Raw genomic sequence first — 27947 nt, 5'->3', positions numbered from 1 at the left:
AGATTTTAGAGTGAGGAATTAAAGATATTTATGAAATATTTTGACTTCAAAGTTGTCCCAAACATTAAAAAAAGGGTTAATATGGGTTAAAATAATATTGAGCTGGGGAACTCAGACCCTAGGTACGTTTTTTTCATAGTTTTTTTATAGTGTACATAACATTTTTACCTTCTGAAATAAATAATACATGCATTTTAGTCACAACCACCTTAAAACTCATTAAACTTAAACCTCATCATGCACAAAGCAGGTGAAGGATGAATTCCCAATTTTTTTTATCCTTTGCAAACAACATTTACTATTAATAGGCCAAGGACGATGGAGTCCTTTAGCTAATGAAAAGTATAGTGGCTTAGTGTAAGCCCATCAAAGTAGGAAAATAAGTGACACAAATAGGACAACAATGAGAAAAGAGGTCAGCATCAGGATCTACTCGTTTTTCTCTGTTGCGTTCAGCATCGTTCTAAATCAATTACACCTTTATATTAAATCTTCTACCTTAATTCTAAAGCCTGACTGTATAAGAGGATAGTTATAAATGTTCTTTTTCCCCTTATGATTTTCTACAAACTGTAGATGTTTGATGTGTTGGCTTTGTTTCTGGTTGAATTTTCTCTGAGAGATTTTAGCTAAAAGGTAGAGAAATATCCTTTTATGTTCTGTTCTGGCTTCAGCTCTTGTCAAACAGAATACAGTAGTCAGTCTAAATCTTTGTTAAGCTCTCACCTGCCTGTGCATACAAACACAGAATTTGTAGAGACATCAGAAAGCTGCCACCAGCCAAGTCTCTCTGTCATGGAAAATCAGTGTGGGAATGGCTCTTACTAAATTATATCTGACGACTGAAACAGAGAGTTAGCTCCCAGTGTGTCTGTGCTCGACATTAAAGGGGAGATTCACCTCCATTTATGTGTCCAGTCAGTGTTGTTGAGGCCGTATATATTTCTTAACGCGTGCTATATCGAGCCACAGAGCTGAGTTCTACTGATCACGGAGATGAGCTGGCAGTGCCAGGATACATTGCGTGCGAGCTACTGACACCCAGCCAGAACATATTTTTTGAGAGTGGTGTTGATGCTCTTGTCCCAGAATAAAATACACAACTGTTACAGAGAAGATGATATTTGTGATTTTTCTCATTTGAAATTGGAGATAACATTCTGTCTGAAGCTGCAGTTAGCTGTTAGCATAGTCCTGCAGTGTATCCTGTGAGTATAGAACAGACCTGGGCATTGGGCAGCCCCCGGGCCAGGTTACCCAGAAATTGGAAATCAATACAAAAGCAGTGCTTTTATTTTGAAGGCGGTTTACGTATATCTGCCTGCATGCATACCCACCTGCAAAGACTCGACTCTTTAACTGATAGTTCACAAGATTTATTTAAAATCGTGGCTCCATGAACATAAAAATAAGACATTCCTTGGTCACCTTGTGAATCCACTGTAAGAGCAATAACAAACATTAGCATTAGCACTTGAGCAAACAAGCACTTTTACTATAGTTAAGACAACAAATAAAGTCACTAATATATATGGCAGCAGAAAATAAACTTTACCAAACCTTGTGTCCTGTCAGCCAGCCACTATAGAAGCCTTTTTGATACTTTATATCAACTTTATATGAATTACGACGCACTAGTTATTATTTACCGTTTGTTTTTCATTTTACCTTTCCACTTGTTATTTCCTGTCACTACCTTTCAAAATAAAAGCACCCGTTTCACACTGGACGGCGCCTTTTCAAAATCAAAGCATCACAACATTGTAAAACACCTAGAAAATTTACAAACATGAAAAACAAGCTAATAATACAAAAACACCAATAGGAACCTTGCTAAAAGTCATTTACAGTTATAAATGTAAAAGTGATGTAGTGATTGGAGTATTTACTACTTTTTACCGCTATATTTGATTTACTCCACAATAACAGTCTTACCATAACATGTATTCTTATCAGTAGCAGCCCAAAACCAGATCATTTACTGTATTTTATAAAGCGATTAAATTAATATTGAGCAGAATTTAGTTCAGAGTTTTGGCCCCGCCCCTGCAAACTTCGTGATATTGGTCATGTGGCCCCTTGGGGAAATTAATTGCCCACCCCTGGTATAGAAGAATAAAAAATGCCCACAAAGTGCTACTACTACGACTGCTGCTAGAAAGTGCTTACGGTCTTTACATTAAAGTGAAGAATTGGGACTAGCTAATAGACCTTAGACATGTTAGGTAATGTGCTAATGAGCTGTTAAGAGGATAGATTATGTGTGTGTTCAGAGAGGAAAACTGTATTGATCTATTAAATTGATCATTCCAGAGTATTGATCCTCTGTATTTAAAGGAAAATTGACCATGGCTAGCACGACAGTGAGGAGGTGAAATAGTTGTCTAGTATTGTACTAATGTAATTGTGAGTTGACATGGAAATATTCACTGAAAGCTTTAGGAATGGTTTTTGGACTATACATTTACTTAAAGATAAAATGCATATTTGGTATATATTGATTGATGTACATTATCTTGCGTTTCTGGAAACTATTCCTGGGGGCTTGCTCCCTACACGGACTTTCTTGCTCTTTCTACTGCTCTACAAAGGCTAGCTGCAGTAAGTACAGAAAAGGTAAAACTGAGAAAAACTGCTTTAAAGTTTTTTAACTGGCCAGCCAAATTAGTTTTATGCAGATAAGTGATATGACACTTATTTCTACATGTATTGACGATGTAATTTTTATGCTCAAAAATCTTGATCTTTGACCCCAAAAAATGTAGTTACTGCAGTCAGTAACAACAATACTGTTGTCTTCTTTCAGCTTTTATATTTTGTTTTCAGTGAATAAACATTTACAAATTCATTTTGTTATCAGCGTGTTTAACAACTCTATTCAGAGATTTGTGTATTTTAGACTTATAATTTTATCTCTATCTCAGTTTTTTACTTGATCACTATCTAGATAATAATTTCAGTGTTAGATAAACTTATAATTTCTTTTATTTTTATGTTTGTATATCCAAAGCAGACGGTGGTAAGTGCAATTACTGCTTGGTTTTGAGTTGGATTTTGTGTTTTTTATATAATTATTTCTCTTAAATAAACCAAAATTGAAATCTAAAACTTTGTCACAAAATAAAACAGACATCAAGGAGTTCATTTTTAGCTATAACTCAATTTTGACCAACAATGTAGTTACTGCAGTTAGACCTTGTAGGGCAGAATAGTCCATCGGCTGACTTCCGGAGTATCTAATATTGCGGTAGATGGGTTTTTATTGGTTAGGAGAATGCCTGGTGCGTTTCATAGATACTACATGGTGCCATGGGTGTCAGATTTTTAGGCAGCGAGTGCTGTGACATAGCATCTGTATCTCCCGACCTGTGAATGAGAAGGGTCTAGGCTGCCAGGTTCAGGAGAAGGGAACATAACTTGAAACTTTTTTGATGTATTGTTCAGTCACACTGTCAGTACAGGCGGAAAAAAACATTGGGCAAAGTCTCAAGCTCGGGGGTTGTTCACTGTGTCTCTAGGCAACAGTAAACTATATGTTATTATTTCTCCATCGACAGCAATAAAGTGGAAGTAGACTCTGGGCAGTGCTGCACTTTGCCCTGTCAAAACTTTTCCATTCCATTTTTTTTCTATTCAGCTGTAAAAAAAAAAATAGTTGTGCCTTTTTTTTCTTGCTCTGTATAATTCTATGTTCCTTGTTCCTTTTTATTTTCATGTTATATTAGGGAATCCCACTATTCAAGCTCCATGAGGCTTTCCTGGCATGTCTTTATTTTATAAAATAAATATATTCAAATATGTATATAATATATTCAATATGTATATGGAATATATAAATTCTGTTATTGTTGTTGTTATTATGTTATTTTCTTTCTTTTAAAACTGTGCCAAATAAATCAAATAAAAAAAATAAAAATACAAATCAGTGAAACCTAGAACTGCCTGGTACGGTTAAACTAATTTATACATTAAACCTCTGAAGTCCAGGAGATTTTGGTTCAAATTTGTCAACTTCCTGTGCATTCATTTCTGTCTCTGTTCAGCATCTTTCAGTCTGTCCTAACATCACATGCATGGCTCCTTTTTCTCAGCAGAGAAAAAATAATAAAACTACAAAACAGTTTATTTGCATGTAAATTAAAAATAGTAATAGTTTTCATTGTAGAAAGAACATTTACATTTTAAAAATGGTCTTGAAACATAAATGTCACACTGTGAAAGCTCCTATGATTGAACTTTAACTGGCTTTCTCAGCTTGTCTACATATCAGATATGAATAAAGTTATGTGTATTTTCAATAAAAAGATGGACTCCAGAGGGTTAAATCAGAATCAGTTGACCAGAAGCTGTCTTTTAAGCCCCATATTGAAAGCCTTGTGACAAAACTAAAACTAAAATTGGGATTCTTTTTTAGAAACAAGTCATGTTTCTCCTATCTGACAAGGAAATATTTGATTTCTGTAACTTTTTTGCCTCTACTGGATTACGGTGATCTGCTTTTCATGAATGCAACTAATCAGAGCCTTAAGAAGTTGGATTGTGTTTATCATTGTGCTCTGCGTTTCATTAATGGTTTGGGAAATGGTACACGTCATCGTACTCTATATGCCACGGCTGAAATGCCATCTTTGTATGTTCGCAGGCAGTCTCATTGGTTAGTTTTTTTTATCTATAAATGTATTCTTGGGCTGCTTCCCTCTTACCTGTGTGCAATGCACACATGTGTCGAAACCAAACTAAACATGGTCTACACTCACAAAATATTGTCCAGATGCTGGTAACAAGAGTGAGAACTAAATTAGGTAAGAAAGCTTTTAGTTACGGCCCTTTATCATGGAACAATCTGCAAAAAGATATGAAATTGTCTGAGTTGATCACAATTGGTGAATTTAAATTTTTAAAGACGATTTAAACGATTTTAAAGGATAAATAAATAATTTCCCTTAGTCAGTGTGACTGCTCCGTATGAGTCTCTACTTGAGGCTCTTTCATTGATGTTGTGATACTGTATTTGTATTTAATTGTTTATGTTAATTATGTTTTAAATGTTGTAACTTGTCACTTTTATGCTGCTTTCTTGGCCAGGTCTCTCTTGTAAAAGAGATTTTTTAATCTCAACGAGACTTTTTTACCTCGTTAAATAAAGGATATACACTGCAAAAAAGAAAAGTTGGGTGAACTCAAAATTTCAAGGCAACAATATTTTAAGTTGGATAGTTAAACGAAATATTTTAAGTTTTGTTTTTGAGTTTGCTAAACTCTGAATTCAGATATTTATCAACTAAACTGTAAGTTGTACTAATTTATAATTTTACATTGTAATAACTTTTAATCCTTACTTCCGCTAACTTCTGCAATGTGCTGAATTGGCACGATTGTAATGCCGCTATGAAATGTCAATTTTGAGTTAGCATTGATACGCTAATGGCTACTCATGTAGCTGTAACAAGCAGCTATATATATATATATATATATATATAAATGAACATTCATAGAAAACACTGTTGGAGATAATTTACATTATTAACAGAAAATCACACAGTAAGTATGGAAATCTAATTTGCTTTGTTCATAATGTATTATTGGATGGTTGGTTGCTGTGCAGGGACTTTACTGCTACAGTACATCAGAGATAGGGTTGGCAGTATTACAGCGGTATAAAAGTGGAGCCGTTTCTTTTGATTTAATTGAGATGGGAATTTGCTGTTCTTGTTACATGTAAGGTGTTTTCATCTTTGTGAGTGTAGGAGTCGATTCCTCAGTCAGTGTGTCCGCTCACCAAGGTCAAGCCTGGAGTGGAGTCTTTTTAAAGCAGCCTCATTGGTCTGATGCCATTCAATTTGCTTCGCAGAGAGGAAGGGAGTGGGAGGGCACGACGAAACGGCTGAGGCGATCACAGTTTTTGGTCAGAGATGGGGATTTCGTGCTTCATTCAGTTTTAAACAAATTCACTTTGTACTCTTGAAAGGAAATCCAATGATCTACACCGCCGGCTTATACGCCGCACAACAGAGCCAACTCATAACAAAGGGATAAAAGTCCAATCTCTGGATAAATTTGAGCACACAAATCCAGGAGAACTACTGAGGTGGCACCAGAGAAAAGAATATGCATTATTCCTCACTAAAGGTGTTCATTTGCATTTGAAAGTGTCCTCAAGTGCAGAGAAATATACTGAAGACAGGAAAATGTTCTGTCTGCTGCCAATAGCAGATACAAAGCACTGCAGACAATCAGAGCACAATTACAGGTTATTAGTATTTGTTTTTCCTCTGTTATCCTCCAAACTTCAATGTGCAGCTCATGTTTCCTGCTTATAGCAATAATCTGCATACATTATGTGTTTCCCAACTTCCAACCACTGACAGTTACTGATTTAGTTTCCTTGCAAAAACACTCATTTGAATCTCTGTTAAAACCTGAAATATATAATGTCCCCAGTGGCAAGATAAACTTAAAACACATTCAATTAATGAATAAAACAGGTAAAAAAAAACTCCAGTAAAGTAATTATTACCAAGAAAAATATCTTTTTTGTTATGGCCTTAGTTAATTCCAGGTAATATTCAAATAATATCCATGATGTTAGAGCTGACACACTTAAATGAGAACATTTATTTTCGGAAAGTATCAATCTCGTGTGTGCAAGTCCACAGCTGGAGCTAGATGCTAGATGCCAGATGCACTAAAACTGTGTGTATGCACATAGACAGAAATTATATTATTGATGAAATAATGATATTAATTATTGTGGAACTGGGTGCACGTGCAACACCACGTGCACTTAAACTTCTGAAGTCAAGGAGATTTTGGTTCTAATTTGTCAACTTCCTATGCATTCATTTATGTCTCTGTTTAGCATCTTTCAGCCTGTCCTTACATCACATGCATGGCTCCTTTTTCTCCACACAAACTTGGCTATCAGTCAGATTTTTCATTTTATTTTAATTAACAAAGTATAAAGCTGCCAGGAACCCAAAATACAAACAAAAGACACAGGTGTCTATGGAAATGTACCTTTTAAAAAAAAACATTTTTACACACAAAAACAGCAGAAAAAAATAATAAATGATCAAACTACAAAACAGTCTATTTGCATGTGAATTAAAAATAGTAATATATTTCATTGTAGAAAGAAAATTCACATTTTAAAAATGGTCTAGAAACATAAATGTCACACTGTGAAAGCTCCTATGATGCACTTTAACTGGCTTTCTCAGTTTGTCTTCATACCATATATAAATAAAGTTATTGCTGTAAATAAAACATGTATTTTCAATAAATAGATGGACTCCAGAGGGTTAAACAGCGTTTGCATATTGAAAGTTGACGGCTTAGAACAGGGATGGGCAACTTAAATACTGGAGAGGGCCACAATTTTTCATGGACACTACCACAGGACCACATATAGGACCGTGCACTTAACCAGATATGATGGAACTGCAATTTTAAATATGTTTACTTGTGTTTATGTTTACAGTAACATATTTCATGCTCAAATGCATGTATAACAGTATAAATAGGAATAAAAAAGGTTTGAAACAAATAAAAAATAACCACTTACTGTGATTTCTCAGCAGAACAACAATAATTGCAAGAAGTAATTCTGTGCATTTTTACACTGCACGTTTAAGATGCTCAAATGCATGTAGATGTACTGAGGGCCACTTCAAGTGAGGGTGCGGGCCGTATTGTAACGGTTTGGCAGTGCCGGGGTGCCAGTCAGAGCTAATCTGACAATTTTCTTTTGTATTTTGATTCGTCAAACGTACACAAGACCCATGCCTACCCATGCATGGACCCTACTAACAGCCAGAAATCAAGGATGACCATTTCCAAAGGAGACCCAATAAACACAAAGCACACACACAATAATTTGCAATTCAACACAGTATATTATATTATAATTCAGTGTCCCAAATTCAACCCATAATTCAAACAACCAAAACACCAAAAATAGTCTCTTTCGTTCAATCAAAAATAGTCAGCTTCAGGTACCCAATAAATCAACAAAATAGTCAGTTTTTTTGGAAAATAGAAGTTGTTCAACCAAAACCCAAACTAAGTGACATCATCACTACAGTATTTGTCCCCTCGGGCCTCCAGTTGCTCACCCCTGACTTAGAAGAAAGACGCAGTGCAATTTCACCAACACACAGCAGTGTGTAGTGTCCATACTGCTAATTCATCACGTTTCATCAGCAATATCTTAATCATAATGATTATTAAACATCAAAAGGACGATCAGGGTTTCTTTTAAAGTGCTCATGTTGAAGCTGTCTTTACAAAGTGCTTTACAATTAAGGATAAAATGAAATAATAATTTATAAAGAGATGGTGGATCAAGTGATCATGTGAAAAATGAAATGATTAATCATAAAGGCAGTGAATGCACCTTTGATAGACATTTTACAATGCTGTGCAGCCTGAAAAAAACAATAAGTAAAACTGGCAAACAACCTGAAAATAATGTTTTATTCGAAGGTTATACACAAACACAACAAACCGCCAGGGCTGAAAAAAAGAATGTCTGAGGTGTGCATATTCTCACTTCACATTCTTCCTTTAAAACAACACCAGTTTATGTGTGGGAAAAGGTGAAAGCACAGTTTTCGTGAGTACACATCATTTATGCAACTGGCCCCTGGTGTCACAACATGCTACGTCTAGCTTAGCACAGAGACTGGAGGCAGGCGGACACAGCTCATTTACACCATCTCATCCTGTTTGTTTGACCCGTGGGTCGCCAACCCATGGCTCTAAAACCATCCTCCAGTGGCTCCCTGGGGCTCTGACAAAATCATATGTTAATAAATACATCACATTCGGAGAAAAGGTGTGGCTTATACTGTCCTACAAAGTCTAACTGCAGTAACTACGCAAAGAGTAAAACTGAGAAAAACTGCTTTAAAGTTTTTTTTAAACATTTATTAACTGGCCAGCCAAATGAGTTATAGGTAGGTCAGTGATATGACACTTATTTCTACATGAATTGATGACAGAATTTTTATGCTAAAAATCATGATGATTTATTTGACCTTTGACCCCAAAAACGTAGTTACTGTACTCTGGTTTTGCTGTAAAAGGTTCTAATAGTAATGATAAACAGAGTTCAGTGACAACAATGTTGTTGTCTTCTTTCAGCTTTTATATTTTGTTTTCAGTGAATAAACATTCTCAAATTGATTTAGTTACCAGTGTATTTAAAAGTGTTTAACAACTCTATTTAAAAATGTGTGCATTTTAGACATAATATTATAAAGAAATGTTATATTTTAGTCTTAATATAATTTTATCTCACTTTTTTATTTAATCACTATCTAGATAATAATTTCCCTTTCAAATAAATGTATAATTTCTATTATTTTTATGTTTAAATTAGTATATGTATCCAAAGCTGACTGTGGTAAGTGCAATTACTGCTTGGTCTTGAGTTGGATTTTGTAGTTTTTTAAATCATTATTTATCTGAAATGAAGCAAAATTGATTTTAGTTATAACTCAATTTTGACCAAAAATGTAGTTACTGCAGTTAGGCTTTGTAGGGCAGTGTACACTACTGAATAAATCAACTAAAATGCATCACTAACGTACATCCTCTAATTTAAATTTTGTTAGCTAATCTTTAGTTTCCCTATTTATGGAAACCAATTCTTAAAAAAGGAACGTCTCAGACAGATGTGTTTGCTTTCACTGGCAACACTGCAGGTTTACTGGTATGCTTGAGGTGTGGGGAGAAAGTAGGAAAGAAAAACAAAAGTAATATTGAAGCCCACTGCTGGGAAGCCACATGTAGTAAAGCTGTCAGGACTGGGTTTTAGAGCTCTCCAAAGTGCTGATCCTGCTGCTGGGAGCACAGAGCTGTCCACAGTGCTCTCACTCTCCACTCACTTCCAGCTAAACCTCCTAAGTCTTTTCTTCAGTGTCTTACTTGTACTGGAGTCCTCACTGTATGTAAATGATTGCTTACTTAGACTTATTCGCAATATTGATTGATTGATTGATATTGATTGAAATAAAAGGACTTATAGCGGTTTGGTCTCATAACTTTGACCCTTTCACTGTATTTTCACTTAATAACAGTTTATTTGAACTTTGTAAAATGTCTTGTTCAGCGTTTGGTTGGACTAACAGACACTCCAAGGAGTCGATGTTCAGTTTTCTGAGGTCAGTAACATACATTTAACCGTACATAGAATAAAACCAGAATAAAACCACATAAAATCAGAATAAAACCATTTAAAATCAGAATAAACCCACTTAAAACCAGAATAGAACCAATTAAAACCAGAATAAAACCAGTTAAAACCAATTAAAACCAGAATAAAACCAGTTAAAACCAATTAAAACCAGAATAAACCCACTTAAAACCAAAATGAAACCAATTAAAATCAGCATAAAACCAGTTAAAACCAATTAAAACCAGAATAAAACCATTTAACTAAATTTGCATTCCAGGTAATGCTCCAGTTAATGCTAACATGAATTAGCAGTGACTTCTCTCAGTCAGGTTGAGGTGTAGAGAGGCTGTAGTCAGTGATCAGATCCCTCTCACTCCTCCACAGTCCAGATATGGTCTGTTCCCCGTATCGGAAACAAGATGGAGATGAGTGTAACGAAAAGTCGAATTTGATGCTTCCAACAGGCCACAAACCAATGGATGACGTCACAGTCACTACGTCCATTATTTATACAGTCTAAGCACGTAATATATTATCACCGTATCAAGTCGTTATGTAGATCATGTTAGCAAATTATATGACTTGATTGCACATCACACAATTGCACACTGTATTTTAAAACACTGGTGATAAGGACAGTGAGACCAAACTAATAGAGTACAGTGGCAGGCTGTAAAACAAAAATAATGAAGTGGAAGTAAACTGGATGAAGGAGGGGTTAAACTGATAAATCTCAGTGGGTTTGTCGTTACAAGTGACTCTTGCACAATACACATGGTCGTTTAATCCATCAATAATATAAACATTTTAATTAGTGCATCTTACATGAGGAGAAAGGGATTTTAGTTTCTGTAGGTGGTCCATGATAAGCCTCCTGAATTAAACCATAAGCATAGAAATGGCAAATAAGAAAACTATAACATGAATCATCTTTACAAATATGAATAACACAGTTCTAGCTGTTTTGAAAAACATATTGTATAAAATACATGACCTCCTGTGCAGCAGGAAAAAGAGCTACGAGACCTCTATGAATTGATACAGACTGGACAACTTTGTTGCAGCAAAACAGACTTTTTCTTAGTAGAAAATATGGTGATAACTTTAACAGCAGGTAGTTTGAATGCATGCAGCATTAAACTAAGCGGCAACCTCCGGGTCTGAGCAGTGAGGCAAACCAGGAAGTGCCTTCAGGTGCTGACGGCGGCTGCCGGAGCATTTTGGTCCATTCATTTCAATACAAAATGAGAAAACTTCTCACTTGATTTATTACCTCCAAAATTTTTTTAGTCTATGGTCTCAATTGCTAGTAAAAAATCTTCTTCAAGACAATTTTTTTATTGTAACAGTGTAAATATGGCCCCATTTAGAAGAAAATAGAAGATAAAGAACTATAATTTGAGGCGTGGCTACCTTTGATTGACATGTCACTAACAAGGCGAGCCATCATCAGGAGGGAAGCAGAACATACGTATCCACGGCAGCGTGTCAATAAAGCTATATATATATAAAAGGACGTATAGCAGTTTGGTGTCATAACTTTGACCCTTTCACTGTATTTTCACTTAATGACAGTTTATTTGAATGTTTTGTTCAGTAAAAATGTCATGTTATTTGAACGTTTTGTTCAGTAAAAATGTCATGTCATTCAGCGTTTGGTTGGACTAACAGATACTCCAAGGAAACGCTGTTCAGTTTTCTTAGGTCAGTAACGTACATTTAATCGTTCGTAGAATAAAACCACAATAAAACCATTTAAAACCAGAATAAAACCAGTTACAACCAGAATAAAACCAGTTAAAACCAGAATAAACCCACTTAAAACCAGAATAAAACCAATTAAAACCAGAACGAAACCAGTTAAAACCAGAATAAAACCATTCAAAACCAGAATAAAACCATTTAAATTGAACCAGAAGCATATAAATGGCAAATAAGACAACTATAACATGAATCATCTTTATAAATATGAATCACACAGTTCTAGCCATTTTGAAAAACACATTGTATAAAATACATGACCTCCTGTGCAGCAGGAAAAAGCTCTAAAAACCTCTATGAACTGATACAGGCTGGACCACTTTGTTGCAGCGAAAAAGACATTTCCTTAGAAGAAAATATGGTGATAACTTGAACAGCAGGTAGTTTGAATGCATGCAGCATTGTTGTTGTATTTATGGAGTTGCGGAAGACCTCCGATTCAAGGTCGAAATGTAAAATGGCCTCAAACTGTAACAAATCTTCAGCGACTCGCTCTGCCAAGCACACCGCTGCACCAATGACAACAAAGCACATTCAGGGACAATGAGATGTCATTTATAGAATTGCACCCTTAGACAGCACCCAACAAATGATGCTGTAGTGCTCTGCCCCGCACTCTGTCACCAATGACCCTTTTTCTCTCACACACACACACTGAACTGCACAGCAACATCGACTGGCGACCAATTCAACCCAGCCTCCAATTCTTGGGCTAACCAGCGGCTATAAATCTGTTGCCATCAAGGTGAACATTAGCACCCTCCGCTATAATACAAGTACCTAAGTGTACAATTTGAGGTCCATTTGGCCAAATGTATCAACCTAACCATTATGCTGCCATCACACAACACTAGAGTCTGTCTCCGTCCACATGTCTTCGAATTTCCTGCTTAGTGTCAAGAAGATGGCAGTCTTAGCCTCTGAGGAGGTTTTACATCATGCTGGTGATGGAGATATATCCCCATGAAACTATAACAGATCAGCTTGGTTGTTTAGTTGTTTGGTGTATTTTCTTGCTACTGTAGATAAGTGGCTGAATCACACGTTTGGTCAGATATTTTCAGCAGGTATGAAGTTGTCAATCCAGAGTTTTTTACAGCAGTTTTGAAGTCTTTTAAAGTTGAACTCGGAGAATAGGGTACGGCCGGGCGATATATCCGTTGATATGAAAACACCGCAATTTACTTTGAAAAGGAATTTGAAAAAAATGAAGAATGTCAAGTCTATGAGGCCACCAGGCTTTATATCTGAAAGGGACCTTAAGGACCAAGATAAAAGCAGGTGTGGATTAGGGCTGGGCGATATAAAAAATATATCGATATACTTTTAAATGAGATATGGAATTAGACCATATTGCATATATAAATCTAATTCATTTTTTTTCTTTCTTTAAATATAAATGTTGCCCTTACTAGGTTTGGTCATATTTAGTTCTTTTGTAATGTTAATTATTTGTTTTTAATATAAATATATTCATTTCAGAAAAAGATTGGCCTCATTTATTTCATAGGCTTTTTCAATTTAAGATATATTTTATTTAAAAAAAAAAAGGTACTCCTGTTGTTATACAGTATATATGTTCACTTAAATCAATGGTTTCAATAAAACTACTTGTGACATGTCATATTTGACTGAACATTTGCTCTCACTTTGCAATAAAAATATCGGGATATATATCGTATATCAATATTCAGCCTAAATATATCGGGATATGACTTTTGGTCCATATCGCCCAGCCCTAGATTAAGGTGACTCAGTCTGTCTGTGAGCTCTGTTTATACTTGGTTTTAAATTTGTTTCTTCAAGTGGAAAGCCACACATTTTTACATCTTCTGACATGTAAACAGAGCCTATATACTCACAATGATGGGATTCACAGGTGATAATACTCATTTCACCGCCCACTAGCTGTGGAGTTTACAGTAATGTGCCAAAATATTAACTGCATGCACATATCATGCACACAACGAAAGGACTTTAAAGGTTTTATTACTTACTTGATCAAAACAGCTCAAAAACATCGGCAGAGTCCTCTGGCAGCTTTTTTTCCTAATGCAATGCTTTTGATACCTGCAGTATACGACTTTTTCACCACCCTGTTGATCCCCTAAGCCATATTTGGTCTATTTTACATTCTACTGGCCTACTGGTTTGAAGAAATTCAAATTTTTCACATTTTATTACTTTTGTCCTTTCTGCGGAGAGTATTAGTGTCAGTATTCAGACGTCACTGTGTGTGACCTAATCCAATCTAATTTAATTGATTAATTGATTTAATTGATTGATTTAAAATGCTTTAAAATTATATTCATACAGTCATGGAAAAAAAATAGACCATTGTTTTCTCTAATTTGCCTGGTACAACTAAAGGTACATTTGTTTGGACAAATATAATGATAACAACTAAATTGCTCATAAGAGTTTAATTTAAGAGCTGATATCTAGAGATTACAAGTGGATTATGTGCTTATGTTTCTGAGTTTTTTTTCATTGTTTTTTCCTCCTTTCCTCTCCTCACGTTGTGCTGTATTTCTTTTTCTTCATCTCTGTCTTCCTGTCCTGTCCACCTCTGTTATATTGTATGTGTGTTTTATACGTTTTGGACGGGTTGATGGCAAATCTCGTTGTACTAGTATTTGTTACTCTGTGCAATGACAATAAAAGATTCTGATTCTGATTTCCCATGGTTTTCTTCATAATAACCAAAATCATTATCAAGAAGACCATGAAAAATGCCTAGATATCAGCTCTTAAATTAAACTCTTTAGAGCAATTTTTGTTGTTATCATTATATCTGTCCAAACAAATGGACATTTAGTTGAACCACACTGCAAAAAAGCCAACTTGTATTTTTTTGGCCTAAAACAGTGATTTAAATATAAATTATTGACATTTAGGGCAATAATGTAAGTTAGCACAACAAAGAAAGCCAGTCGTATGCTCAAAAACAAGTTGGTGAGTTGTTGTTACTGATATCTTTAAGTTAGGGTTCACAACAAGGGACAACAGTTCTGCTAACTCTTTTTTCTTTGTTGTGAAATACGGGAAAGCTGTGAAATTCGGTGGTTAGCGAAAGCTATCGGCTAACTGATGCTAGCGGTGCTGCTTGTTGTACTGGAGTCCTCACTGTATGTAAATGATTGCTTACTTAGACTTATTCGCAATATTGATTGATTGATTGATATTGATTGAAATAAAAGGACTTATAGCGGTTTGGTCTCATAACTTTGACCCTTTCACTGTATTTTCACTTAATGACAGTTTATTTGAACTTTGTAAAATGTCTTGTTCAGCGTTTGGTTGGACTAACAGACACTCCAAGGAGTCGATGTTCAGTTTTCTGAGGTCAGTAACATACATTTAACCGTACATAGAATAAAACCAGAATAAAACCACATAAAATCAGAATAAAACCATTTAAAATCAGAATAAACCCACTTAAAACCAGAATAGAACCAATTAAAACCAGAATAAAACCAGTTAAAACCAATTAAAACCAGAATAAAACCAGTTAAAACCAATTAAAACCAGAATAAACCCACTTAAAACCAAAATGAAACCAATTAAAATCAGCATAAAACCAGTTAAAACCAATTAAAACCAGAATAAAACCATTTAACTAAATTTGCATTCCAGGTAATGCTCCAGTTAATGCTAACATGAATTAGCAGTGACTTCTCTCAGTCAGGTTGAGGTGTAGAGAGGCTGTAGTCAGTGATCAGATCCCTCTCACTCCTCCACAGTCCAGATATGGTCTGTTCCCCGTATCGGAAACAAGATGGAGATGAGTGTAACGAAAAGTCGAATTTGATGCTCCCAACGGGCCACAAACCAATGGATGACGTCACAGTTATATTGTATGTGTGTTTTATACGTTTTGGACGGGTTGATGGCAAATCTCGTTGTACTAGTATTTGTTACTCTGTGCAATGACAATAAAAGATTCTGATTCTGATTTCCCATGGTTTTCTTCATAATAACCAAAATCATTATCAAGAAGACCATGAAAAATGTCTAGATATCAGCTCTTAAATTAAACTCTTTAGAGCAATTTTTGTTGTTATCATTATATCTGTCCAAACAAATGGACATTTAGTTGAACCACACTGCAAAAAAGCCAACTTGTATTTTTTTGGCCTAAAACAGTGATTTAAATATAAATTATTGACATTTAGGGCAATAATGTAAGTTAGCACAACAAAGAAAGCCAGTTGTATGCTCAAAAACAAGTTGGTGAGTTGTTGTTACTGATATCTTTAAGTTAGGGTTCACAACAAGGGACAATAGTTCTGCTAACTCTTTTTTCTTTGTTGTGAAATACGGGAAAGCTGTGAAATTCGGTCATTAGCGAAAGCTAGCGGCTAACTGATGCTAGCGGTGCTGCTTGTTACAGCTAGAAGAGTAGCCATTAGTGTATCAATGCTAACTAAAAATTGTGGTCTTAACATTACATTTCATAGTGGTGTTACAATCGTGCCAATTCAGCACATTGCAGAAGTTAGCAGAAGCAAGGATTAAACGTTATTACAACTTATACAGTTGAGTTGACAAAAATCTGAATTCAGAGTTTAGCAAACTCAAAAACAAAACTTAAAATTTTTAGTTTAATTGTCCAACTTAAAATTTTATCGAAGTTTGTTGCCTTGAAATTTTGAGTTTACCCAACTTTTCTTTTTTTGCAGCGCAGGCATTAAATGAACAAGAAACAAAAGAAAAAAGAGTGGTGTAATAATTTTTCCATGACTATATATGCATATCAGTATGAGGAATAGTTCCCCTTGTATTGATGTTGACATTGCCTGCGTGCCTTGATTCAAGAGGTCTTATTTCTAATCTTAGACGTGCAAGTCCTGTTTGTGCTATTTTGACACATCACTCGATTTGAATTCCTGTGTGACTCTGAAAAAATCTGGAGAAAAGGTCATGCTTGGCTTGCCAAAATAAACTTAATTACATAAATAATCTGAGAACCCCAATGAGGTTTGGCCAATCCATACGTCAATGAAGCAGGCAGATAAGAGGCGGTAAATAAGGCGTAAACTCAGCTTGTAACATTGTACGCTCACGCCATATGACACCGCGCCTCTTCCAGTAATTACCGTCCCGCTCCTGCATCCTCGTTTGAAATCTGATCGCTGTCTGTCAATGATAACACACCGTGCCAGCTGGTGTATGCAGTGTGGCCACTTCATTAGGGAGAGAGAGAGGAGGAGAGGGTAGTGTGGAGGGGTGGATTAGCCACAGCGGCCTGCTCGCTCTCTTCCACTCTGCTGTGGAGCCGAGAGAGGCTTACCGAAGCCTGTTGGGGCAGCATAGGGTCTTCACTTTCTGTTCATGCTCCCGCTGTAAGAGCCTTGTATTGAAGGAGGTGCAGGGGGAAGAGAGGAGAGAGGATTTGGAGAGACTCGGAGTGATCACGGGCACATTCACAGCTGTAGTTTGTTTTGAAAAGCAAGGAGGAGGATAAAGGCCTGTGTCTCTCCTTGATAAGAGCAAATATGCATGCCAACATGGTATCACAGGAATCCGTGAATTAGCCACGGATTTCGCTACAATGCAAGTTAATGAGTTATGAGTCATATCCCGTGGCTATTCCAACATACAAAGTGATTATGTACATTCACTAAGTGAATATTTAGAAAATAAAACATATTTCTTGCTAGAAATGTGATCAAAATCCATTTTTATGCAGAAACTAAGCCAAAATATTGATTTTTTCACTAAAAATGAGAGAACTGTCCGCCATGTTTTTTGTTCTGACCGCCGGGACCTTGAAAGTCACGTGACTTGGAACAAACCAATGGGAAAAAATATCCATGGAATAGCCACGGGATATGACATATGTCATTAACTTGCATTTTAGCGAAATTCACGGAAATTTGAGTCATTCTGTGACTTTTCCACAGATTTTGAGTTAAGCGAATCCATGGCTATTTCACGGATTCCTGTGAGACCAGGTCCTGCATGCAGACAAGATGAACTATTGTGAAGTTAAAGTGATGGAGCAGCACCTGCTTCCTCTTCTCGTGAATATAATCCTTGTTTAACGCTGCTCTAAAAGTAAGAGATTAAAATTACTCCTGTCGTTAATTTCCTCCTCTTTCTTTTTCCAGGATGAGTGAGCGATACACGCAGATCGGAAGTAAAGGGGCTCTACTTGTAATGGTGCTCGTGATCAGTGTCTGGGAGATGACCATACCAACAGAAGGAGCTACAGGTGAGAACATTAAAACTCAATCCACACTAGGGCTGGGCGATATGGAGCAAAACTCATATCCCGATATATTTAGGCTGAATATCGATATAGGAAAAGTCAAAGTGAGAGCAAATGTTCAGTCAGAGTCAAATATGACATGTCACAAGTAGTTTTATTGAAACCGTTTATTTAAGTGAACATAAGTACTGTATAACAACAGGAGTACTTTTTAAAAAAAAAATCAAAGCTCCATAAAGTGCACATTTAAATATTTAAATATCCATCCATCCAGCCATCCATCTTCCTCCGCTTATTTGGGGCCGGGTCGCGGGGAAGCAGACTAAGTAGGGCATTCCAGACGCCCAGGCCAGTCTTTTTCTGAAATAAATATATTTATATGAGAAAAGAATAACGGACATTACAGTAACTAAATATGACAAACCGTAGTAAGGGCGGCTGTGGCTCAGTTGGTAGAATGGTCTCCCATTGATCGGAAGCTCATTCTTCATTTTTTTTCAAACAAATCGCCGCCTATTGTCTAATACATTGTAATTTCAAGACTTATCATTTGTAGCCACAAGCAACTGTGTGATGTGATCATCTGACCATATTTGGATAAGGGCCTTTACTTCATCATTAGACCACATCTGTCCAGGAGTCATTTTTCAAACTTTGTCCACCCAAATTCAACCCAGAATGCCATGTGATTTGGTTCGTTTCCTTCCTTTGGTTTGTACTGCGTTCCCATCTGCAGTGAACCAAACTCTGCTGAACTTGGAAGCGAACCAGAGTTCAGTTCTTTGATCCGCATAAGAGTTAGTTTGAGCATTCACACCAGCAAAAAACAAACTGACTATCTGACAAAACACACCAGAGTTTGTTTCAAGCGGACCAAACAGCTCAGGTGTGAAAGTATACCAATGGAGTAAGGATGATCCAATCAATTGGTCGTTATTGGGCACCATTAGTTCTAAATAGTTTGACTGGTGATCTCTATATAGGCTGATCAGAAGAGCTGATCAGATGACGTGGCTTCACGGTCTGCAATTTCTCACTTTACATTACTTAAAATGCAGGTAATCCCACTCATATAATCACAAAATATCTGACCATGCCTGGAAGGTCTGATGACATCATTCTGCATGTTAATTAGCCATGTGGTTCAATATGATTCAGAAATTAGAATCAGTAGGAACAGGATGGGGAAAGATACAATTGCATCAGAGTAAATTCATTTTATTTTGATTATGTGAAATGTGAAAATGACAGTTACCCTAATTTGTTAATTTACACAATAATGACCTAAGGATGAAAAATTAGATTTGTTTCATTGTATTTGTTTAGAATATATCTTTATTCATTTACTTTCTCTGTTTATCTCCAACACACTTGAATGAATTGTAAATAAACAGCAAAAATTTGAGGCGGATTTCCATTAGGCCAAAAAAATGATCATACAAATGATAAATGATCATTTTCGCATCGCCAGCTCATTCAAATGATGTGGTGGCGCACAGATCTTTGAAAAGCCGGACAGGAAACAGGATGAGTGGAAAAAATGTGTTATTTATTTACAAAAGAAAACTTACTCATACAAGAAGCATAAGATTCACCATCCAACTAAATTAAACTGAGGCAAATTAAAATCACACAAAAGCAAAGTGCAGCCTTAAAGCAAGCTGCCTCCTCCTAGCCTTCCCCTCCACTTTTGTGAAGACACTAGACGTGTTTCCATTCGGGTAAAAAGTGACCGCTGGGAAAATCTCAGGCCACGCCCTCTCTAATGGCCACTCACTCAGCGTGTCTCCATTACAAAAAAAAACCCTAGAGGGATTTACCAGACTTCTTTAGGTGATGAACGGTTTTTGATCACTGCATGCACAACAACTGTGGCCGACGTCACTTACTGTGCACAACGTCCACCGCTTATTGTAAACAAACAGGCATGCTAACTGTGCACAAAGTGTCCGGTGCTTGTTGTAAACAAACAGGCATTGCTAAGTGAACACATACTGCTGCAGCACACACATACTGTACTGCTACAGAGCTAACTGTTAGCATTGTGCTAATGTGCACCTTGTTCTATAAAAGGAGCTTGTTTCTTGTCGCTTGTGACTACTCGCTACTTTGCCAGCTTTTACAAATGTCGTGTGTTGTTGTGGCAAGTACTACGTCACATCCTGCATAGCACGTCGCATTAGGGCTGCATAATTAATCAAATTTTAATCGTGATCCCGATTTTGGCCGCAATGATTAAATTAACCTGATCGTCGGTGATATTTCCATTTTAAAATGCGGCTCTCGTGCATATCTAATCAAGCACTTTCTAAACCAGTTGTCCACCAACCAGCAGGGGGCAGGGCTGTTTTTTCTCCCCTGAAAACAGCCTGGTTGCTGATTGGATAGATGTGTTGCCAACTTAGCAACTTTGTTGCTGTATTTATCGACTTTTCAGAACCCCTTAGCGAGTATTTTTCAAAAAAGCGCCTGGAGACAAATCCAATGACTTTTTCTGATGTTATTGGAGACTCGTTCGGCCCCCGCAACTCGTTAAGAAGAGTAAGAACAAGTCGAAGCGGCACAGTCCTCCTGCAGCAGTCTCTCCCAGCTGTAGAGCAGAAGGGGATGTTAACCCCTTAGTGTCCAGTCTGCAAATTGCTAACAGGCTAACAATTAACTTAAACTTAAACATTGTACTGAACTAAGGATTGAGCAGATACCAAACAATGATGAAAAGGGGGGAAAGGCAGCCTTTTCAAAATCACACAAACAAGTAATATTTGCAGAGATTTTTTACCAGCTTCCTTACTAATATGAACCTACACACTAATTACTGTTCCTAAATGTGTCTGTCACATGGAAATGTACATTTATTACCGATATGGACCAAATATAGAAATGCATCATCAATTAAAAAAAATAATTTCCATTACTTATAAATGTATCTTAATCAACATACAATATAATTACTTATATATTTAATGCTCACAATAAACAGATGGCTTTTAATAGACCCTGTGATCAATATCGGCCAATACTTCTTCCATCGACTGATGACAGCCTTAAAATATCCTGAAGTGAGCATGTTCACTCTCACAGACTTGTCTCTCTACACATACTTAATTAAATACTTGTTTCTTTTGGGAACAAAAACAATGATCCAACCTAACAAAAGGTTAAAACTGTCACCACCTGCTTCTGTCTTTGTGCTATTTGTGCAAATCCTCACGTCATCTTGTGGAATCACAACATAAATATCTTCATGATGCCACTTAAGAACTTCCAAAGCTGCTGTAGCAACTTGTTGGTTGAGAAGAATTATTAGCATATCGTCTGACAGACTACCTTGATCCTGTTGCCTTATTGCTTACTTAAAGTGTGAGCAGCTCGGCTTATGTGTTATATTGTGATGTTGTGTCTCACTGAGTTTGGCAGTGTGAAGGATAAAGCTTGTGATATTCCTTTTTTTTTTATTATTGCCAACACACAAACCAACAAGCGATGTCTGTGTGGACAAAGCCTAAAACTGTTGTTAAAAATGATGGAAAACGCATCAATGAGTCACAATGTTGTGCTGGGTTACTAACACAAGGGCTGGGCTGAATGTCATTTATCAACATTTAAAGTTTCTATTGAGGTTTCTAAATGAAGCTTTCAATGTTTGCAGCCATATTTTATAATGTCATCACCCTAAAACAAAACCCTCAATAAGACTAAAGTAATTCCTCTGATTTAATTGTTCTTTTTTATATAAAATCAACTTTCTTAGCCAGCCGCTGAAGCCATCACACCTGTGTCGCCTGTGTGCCTCCCCCATTTTATCTATATTGCACTTTTCAGGGTACTCAACGAGGCATAAAGTAATAAAAGACATAAACAGTCATGATTTCTTATATCATCATCGCAATCAATTAGTATTATTATTGTTATTATCTCCAGATGGCCACAAATCTGTCTGTTCTTTGGTGAAAATATGTTGTCTAAAAACATATTCCTCATCCATAAATCCAGGTCGATTGGTTCTGAGGGTTCAAAGTCCGGATCAGCAATAAAATCGCCGGTGCTGTTTTCATCAAAATCGCTTCCTTCACTTACTTCTGAGCTCCCTCCGCTATAGTCATCTTTCACCATGATTTCAAAGTTCTGGAAAAGTACCATGTTGCATTGCTACACTCCCGCATGTATTCTGATGCATTTCATTGGCCAAGAGACCGAAAATAGGTGGAAAAAAACTACAAATACTACAAAACGATGTATCCGCTTTCCCGCCCATAATGGTAGAATAACGCAACAGGGCTACCGGTTTTAATGGTAGAAATGTGGTAATGCTTTCCCGGCTTAAATGGGTTAAGGTGGCAAACAGAGCATCAGGAGTGATGCGGGCTTTGTACCGGACCGTCTTGGTGAAGAAGGAGCTGAGCCAGAAGGCAAAGCCTCCCGTTAGAGGTGTTCCAGGCACGTCCAACTGGTAGGAGGCCCGGGGAAGACCCAGAACACGGTGGAGGGATTATATCTCTCTCCTGGCCTGGGGACGCCTCGGGGTGCCCCAGGAGGAGCTGGACATTGTGGCTGGGGAGAGGGACCCCTGGAATGCCCTGCTTTACCTGCTGCCCCCGCGACCCAGTCCCGGATAAGCGGAAGAGAATGGATGAATGGATGGAACTTTCTTAGCTGAATATAACTAGTCAGTTATGATCATTTTAGACCGCCCTGTAATATACTGAATGTGCGTCCATCTTTGTGTGCAGTGATGATTTAAAGACTACGCGTGAACAAATATGAATTAAAGCAGAATATTTTATCAGATAAAAGTAGTGGAAGAAGTATTCAGATCTCTTACTTAAGTAAAAGTACTAATACCACACTGAGAAATTATTCCACTAGAAGTAAGTCCTGCTTTCAAAACTTATTCAACTTATAGTTTGATAATATCAGCATCAAAATGTACTTAAAGTATCAAAAGTAAAAGTAATTTTTATGCAGAATGGACCGACTCAGATTGTTTTATATATTCCATATATATTATTGTATTATTATTATTGGTGTATTTATGTAAGCAGCGTTTTAATTTTCTCAAGGTATTGCTTATTGTCACTACCTAACGTTATGTGGTTACAATGTATAAAAATGCATAATCATTTTAAATCTATCATGATTTTCATGTTAAATCTTGATCAGAAAGTAACTGAAGCTGTCAGCTAAATGTAGAAAAGTAAAAATTACGACATATACCTCTAAAATCTAGTAAAAGTAGAAGTATAGTAGATTTTAAGTTGATTCTGAATCAACCACACTTAATTGTCCTGCAACCGGAAATTCAGTTTTAATCGGCACCTGAAAATAGTCCCCAACAAATTCACTATTTAATCCAGTTTGCAAAAAAATGATAATGCCCAGCTAGTTTATTATTTTTTTTCATTGCATGGAAGCATATTGAGTATTTGTGAGTTGAAGATAAGTTTTAGGGAGATCAGGGTGAAATAGAAATGAATCACTAAGTATTAATAATAATTTATCAGAACCATATACCTGGAAGTAGCAAGTAGCAAGCAGAAATTTTAATTCAAATGAACAAGGGTACTTTGAGTTCACAGATCTCTACCACGGCCATGTACGAAATTGAAAATAATTGTGTTCCACTACGTGTTTTCGATCCTCTCCAAACTTGAATGGGTTTATTCTTTGCCTTGCTTCACCTTTCCACCAAATTCCATTAAAATTGGCGTAGTAGTTTTTTGTTGAACTTGCTGCAAAAAAACTGAACTGAAAACATAACCTTGTTGGTGCAGGTTATTAGGAGCTTTCCATCAATGCAACCACGTTTTAAGCAATAGTTTTTAAAGGAGTACTCCAGTGATTCAGGCTTTCACTCCATTGATGTGAGTGCACTCACGTCACAATGGAGAGATAAAAAAATAATGGTCAAAAATTGATGCAGCAGAGCTTGAGATGTGCTGACTGAAGTCCCCTGTGTGAGTCATGCTCCAAAATCTTACATCCTACATACGACTCATTAGGCTGTTATTAACCCCAAAAGGGACATTTGTTTCCACTGAGTGAGTATTAAGCATGCCTCCAGAACGTATTTACATAGTACATCACATACTCCCCATCTCTACATAAAAATACTTTATTATTGTGATAAGCGAGCTGTAGAAACCAGCTCCACTATGGCAGAAGTAGTAATGCTTTATTCTAAGTGCCTGTCCGTCAAACTGCACCATTTAACACAGGCTTACTATACCATTATAAATATATTCTCCGAGTCCAGCCAGCGATATCCCTCATGACATCATCAAGGGTTTTTTTCTTCGACTTGACAAAATTCCTCCAGAGCCAGTGAAGACAAACAACTGTTTTCACAGGCTGAGTCACACTCTTTATGACTAGTAAACGGATGCTGATGTGTACAATCAGAGTTCCCCTTTGATATGTTTATTCTGGTAGATATACAGAGCTGTTGAAGCTGTGAATAGCAGGAATCATACCAGGTGAGCTGCCATTCAAGGGAAACAAATGACGTCATGACGACAGACAAAGACAACTGAAAGTTCAGCTGTAGGCAGAGTTTCTTATTCTGTCTTATCCTGTTTCTACAAGTTTTTCAAACAGTGACACCACTGCTTTGCTTCTTAAATAAAGCAGAGCAAATCAAGGTCAGGGAGGCAAACTCAAGGTGTGAATTCCTACCAGGTATGTCTCCCATGGGAGGACAGTTTTTTAAATACAAGAGCATCTCAATAAAGAAGAATATTATGGAAAAGTGGGTGGGGAGAGAGGTACTGCCTCAAGCGAAGGAGTCCAAGAATCTCTGGGTTTTGTTCAGCAGTGAGGGTAGAACAGAGCATGAGATTTGGGGCGGCTGTGGCTCAGTTGGTAGAGTAGGTTACCCACCGATCGGAGGAGGGTTGGTGGTTCGATCCCTGACCATGGCAGCCTACATGTCGAAGTATCCTTAAGTAAGATACTGAACCCCAAATTGCTTCCAATGCTGCGTTCATTGGTGTGAGAATGAATTCCCAATGGTGGCAGGTGGTGGCCTCTGCCACCAGTATGAATGTGTGTGTGAATGGGTGAATGAGCGTAGTCTGTAGTGTAAAGTGCTTTGAGTGGTTGCAAAGCAACTAGAAAAGCGCTATATAAGTGCAGGTCCATTTACCATTTACCATTAGATGGACAGGTGGTTTGGTGCAGCGTCAGCAGTGATGTGGGCGTTGTACCAGACCGTCGTGGTGAAGAAGCATCTGAGCCTGAAGGCAAAGCTCTTGATTTACCGGTCCATCTATGTTCCAACCTTCACCTATGGTCATGAGCTTTGGGGTAGTGACCGAAAGAACGACATTGCGGATACAAGCGGCTGAAATGAGCCGCTGCTCCTTCACATCGAAAGGAGCCAACTGAGGTGGTTTGGGCATCTGTTAAGGATCCTCCCGGGCGCCTCCCGTTAGAGGTGTTCCGGGCACGTCCAACTGGTAGGAGGCCCCGGGGAAGACCCAGAACACGGTGGAGGGATTATATCTCTCTCCTGGTTAGGGAACGACTCGGGGTCCCCCAGGGGGAGCTGGACGTTGTGGCTGGGTAGAGGGACGCCTAGAATGCCCACAGATAAGCGGATGAGAATTGATGGTTCAAGAAGTCCATTTTCACTAGTTCAAGTCAAACAGCCCCAACCAAGTATTGAGTATTGAGCATATAGATGAACATACTTTTCAAATTTGTCTTTTGTACTAAAACAATCATTATAATTAGAAGAAATTAAATAAATTAAGATATGAAATGTTTCATTTTGTGTGTTATAGATCTGTATAATGTGTTATTTCCATTTTTTTAATTGAATCACTGACATAATAAAATTTTCTATGATATTCTAATTTATTGAGATGCACCTGTATTAGCTTCACTATGGTAGAGTAAGTTGCAATTACCTAACATTAAAGCATCAGGCTGCTGTTTCAAATCAAAGAATACATTTATCTGAGCCTTTATACAAGAACACAGCAAACTAGTAGAGTGGTAAATACATCAGGTAGCAACAATCAGTCAGTCAGCAGCATCAGCCCTAACTCTGCCAAGACCTCGACTCCTGGAGAAACTAATCACAGGAAAATACACATCCATCAGAATATACCTCATCCTAACACTCTCCAGACACAATTATGCATCTGAACACTGGTTTACGATGATGTAGACTTTGTATTTGTCTTTACAGCCACGAAAACAGAGAAACTGCTCTGTTTCAGTGCCACATCTACACACATGTAAACACTTTGGGAGTTCAATGAGAAAAAAAAGCCTGATTTGGGGACCAGTTGACAAAAAGAAAGACTTGACCAATCAGATTGAACTATGTAAATTCTTAGTTGGGGACAGCCTTAACTAGCATAAAGAAAATGGAACCACCAGGTGCTTGTTTTAAGGAATTTAAAAGCACAATAACTACCAGAGAACAGAACTTAAAAGCATTACGAAGGACTATTATTTCCAAAGTGCTCCTCAAAGAAAATAACAATTATGTTAAGTGAGTTGGCACTTTGGTTAAACTTATGTTATAATTAGCAGGAAAATAACAACATTAATAACATTAAAAGAGTAGTCCCAGATTGCTAATGCTAATAATGTTAAACAAGTGGAATTTGCTAGCAAATATTCTCCATATAAAACATAATACTCCATGGAAATAATGCAAACACCTAATGGTGCATCCAAATGGTGATGACTAGAGTTCACTCAGCTTTATCAGGCTGCTCACCAGTCCTAAGCTCTACATACTGTATATCGGTCAATTAAAGTACAAAACTGAGTAAAAGATCCTTACCATGATGCATTCGAGCCATTTAAAACTCATCAAACTCATCATTCATTTCTTCTGTCCTCACAGACTAGGGATGGGAATTATTAATAACAACAATAATACAAATTATAAATAAAAAAAAAAAAGGCCATGCCAGGGAAGCCCAAACAACCCTCATAAGGCTTGAATAGTGGTATTCCGTAATATAACATTTTAAAGAAAGAACAAGGAACATAGAATCATACAGAACAAGAAACTAGAAAAACAAAACAAAGGCACAACATAACAATGAAACAAGCATTATAATAGGTTATTGAATAGCAATAGGATTTTCAGAGATTTTTTAAATGATAAACGAGAAAGGTTGACTAAGTAAGGAGGAAGTGAGTTCCATATCCTGGATCCTCTACATGTAATGCTAAACTGTGATGAGGTGGTTAGTGATTTGGGAGGCTGAAGTTGTAAAGCTTTTCAGGTAGGGTAATTGTGAAGCTGGTTAAAATAAAAGCGTTCGTTATCAAAACAGGCTTTTGCATAGTACTGAATATATATATATCAAAGATTTTTAAAAAGCCTGACCTGCCGATTCCGATTTTGGCCGATACCGATTTTTTTTATAACTCACAGCATACACCTTCAATATCTGAATCTTATTTTATTGAAAAACAATAACACAGCAGTATTTTTCTTTAACAAAATAAAGGAAATCACAATTTCTGAGGCAGTTAATAACATATTGAAGTTAAAACAAATAGCAACAATTTACATGACAAACTAAGAGAAGAACTGCAACCATAAATAAAGTGTTTTTGGTTTTGTTATAGTACAACATACATACAACTAGGGAGGGCATCGATTTTTGAATATTCAAATAGTCATTAAAAAATCAAATAGTTCATCATATCTGGAAGAAAAAAAAGTTGTATTACTGGTGCCTTCTGCAGGGGGGCAGCGTAGAATTTGATGATACAGCGTGGCGGGCTAGATGCCAAATTGTAGAAGAAGACACAAACAGAGGA

General features: G+C 36.9%; 1 protein-coding gene across 1 annotated transcript in view; it reads left to right on the top strand.

Moving 5' to 3' along the window:
* The window catches only part of LOC131960553 (chemokine-like protein TAFA-2), a 135260-nt gene that overhangs the window by 68824 nt on the left and 38489 nt on the right, over positions 1–27947 (top strand). Inside the window, exon 2 of the mRNA XM_059325794.1 lies at positions 18055–18158. Within this exon, the coding sequence (XP_059181777.1) occupies positions 18056–18158 (103 nt within the window). The 5' untranslated portion in view covers position 18055. The remainder of the gene's footprint in view (positions 1–18054; positions 18159–27947) is intronic.

This window comes from Centropristis striata, chromosome 22 (assembly GCF_030273125.1).
Source record: "Centropristis striata isolate RG_2023a ecotype Rhode Island chromosome 22, C.striata_1.0, whole genome shotgun sequence".
Taxonomy (NCBI): Eukaryota; Metazoa; Chordata; class Actinopteri; order Perciformes; family Serranidae; genus Centropristis; species Centropristis striata.
This window is presented reverse-complemented; position numbering and strand designations above follow the sequence as displayed.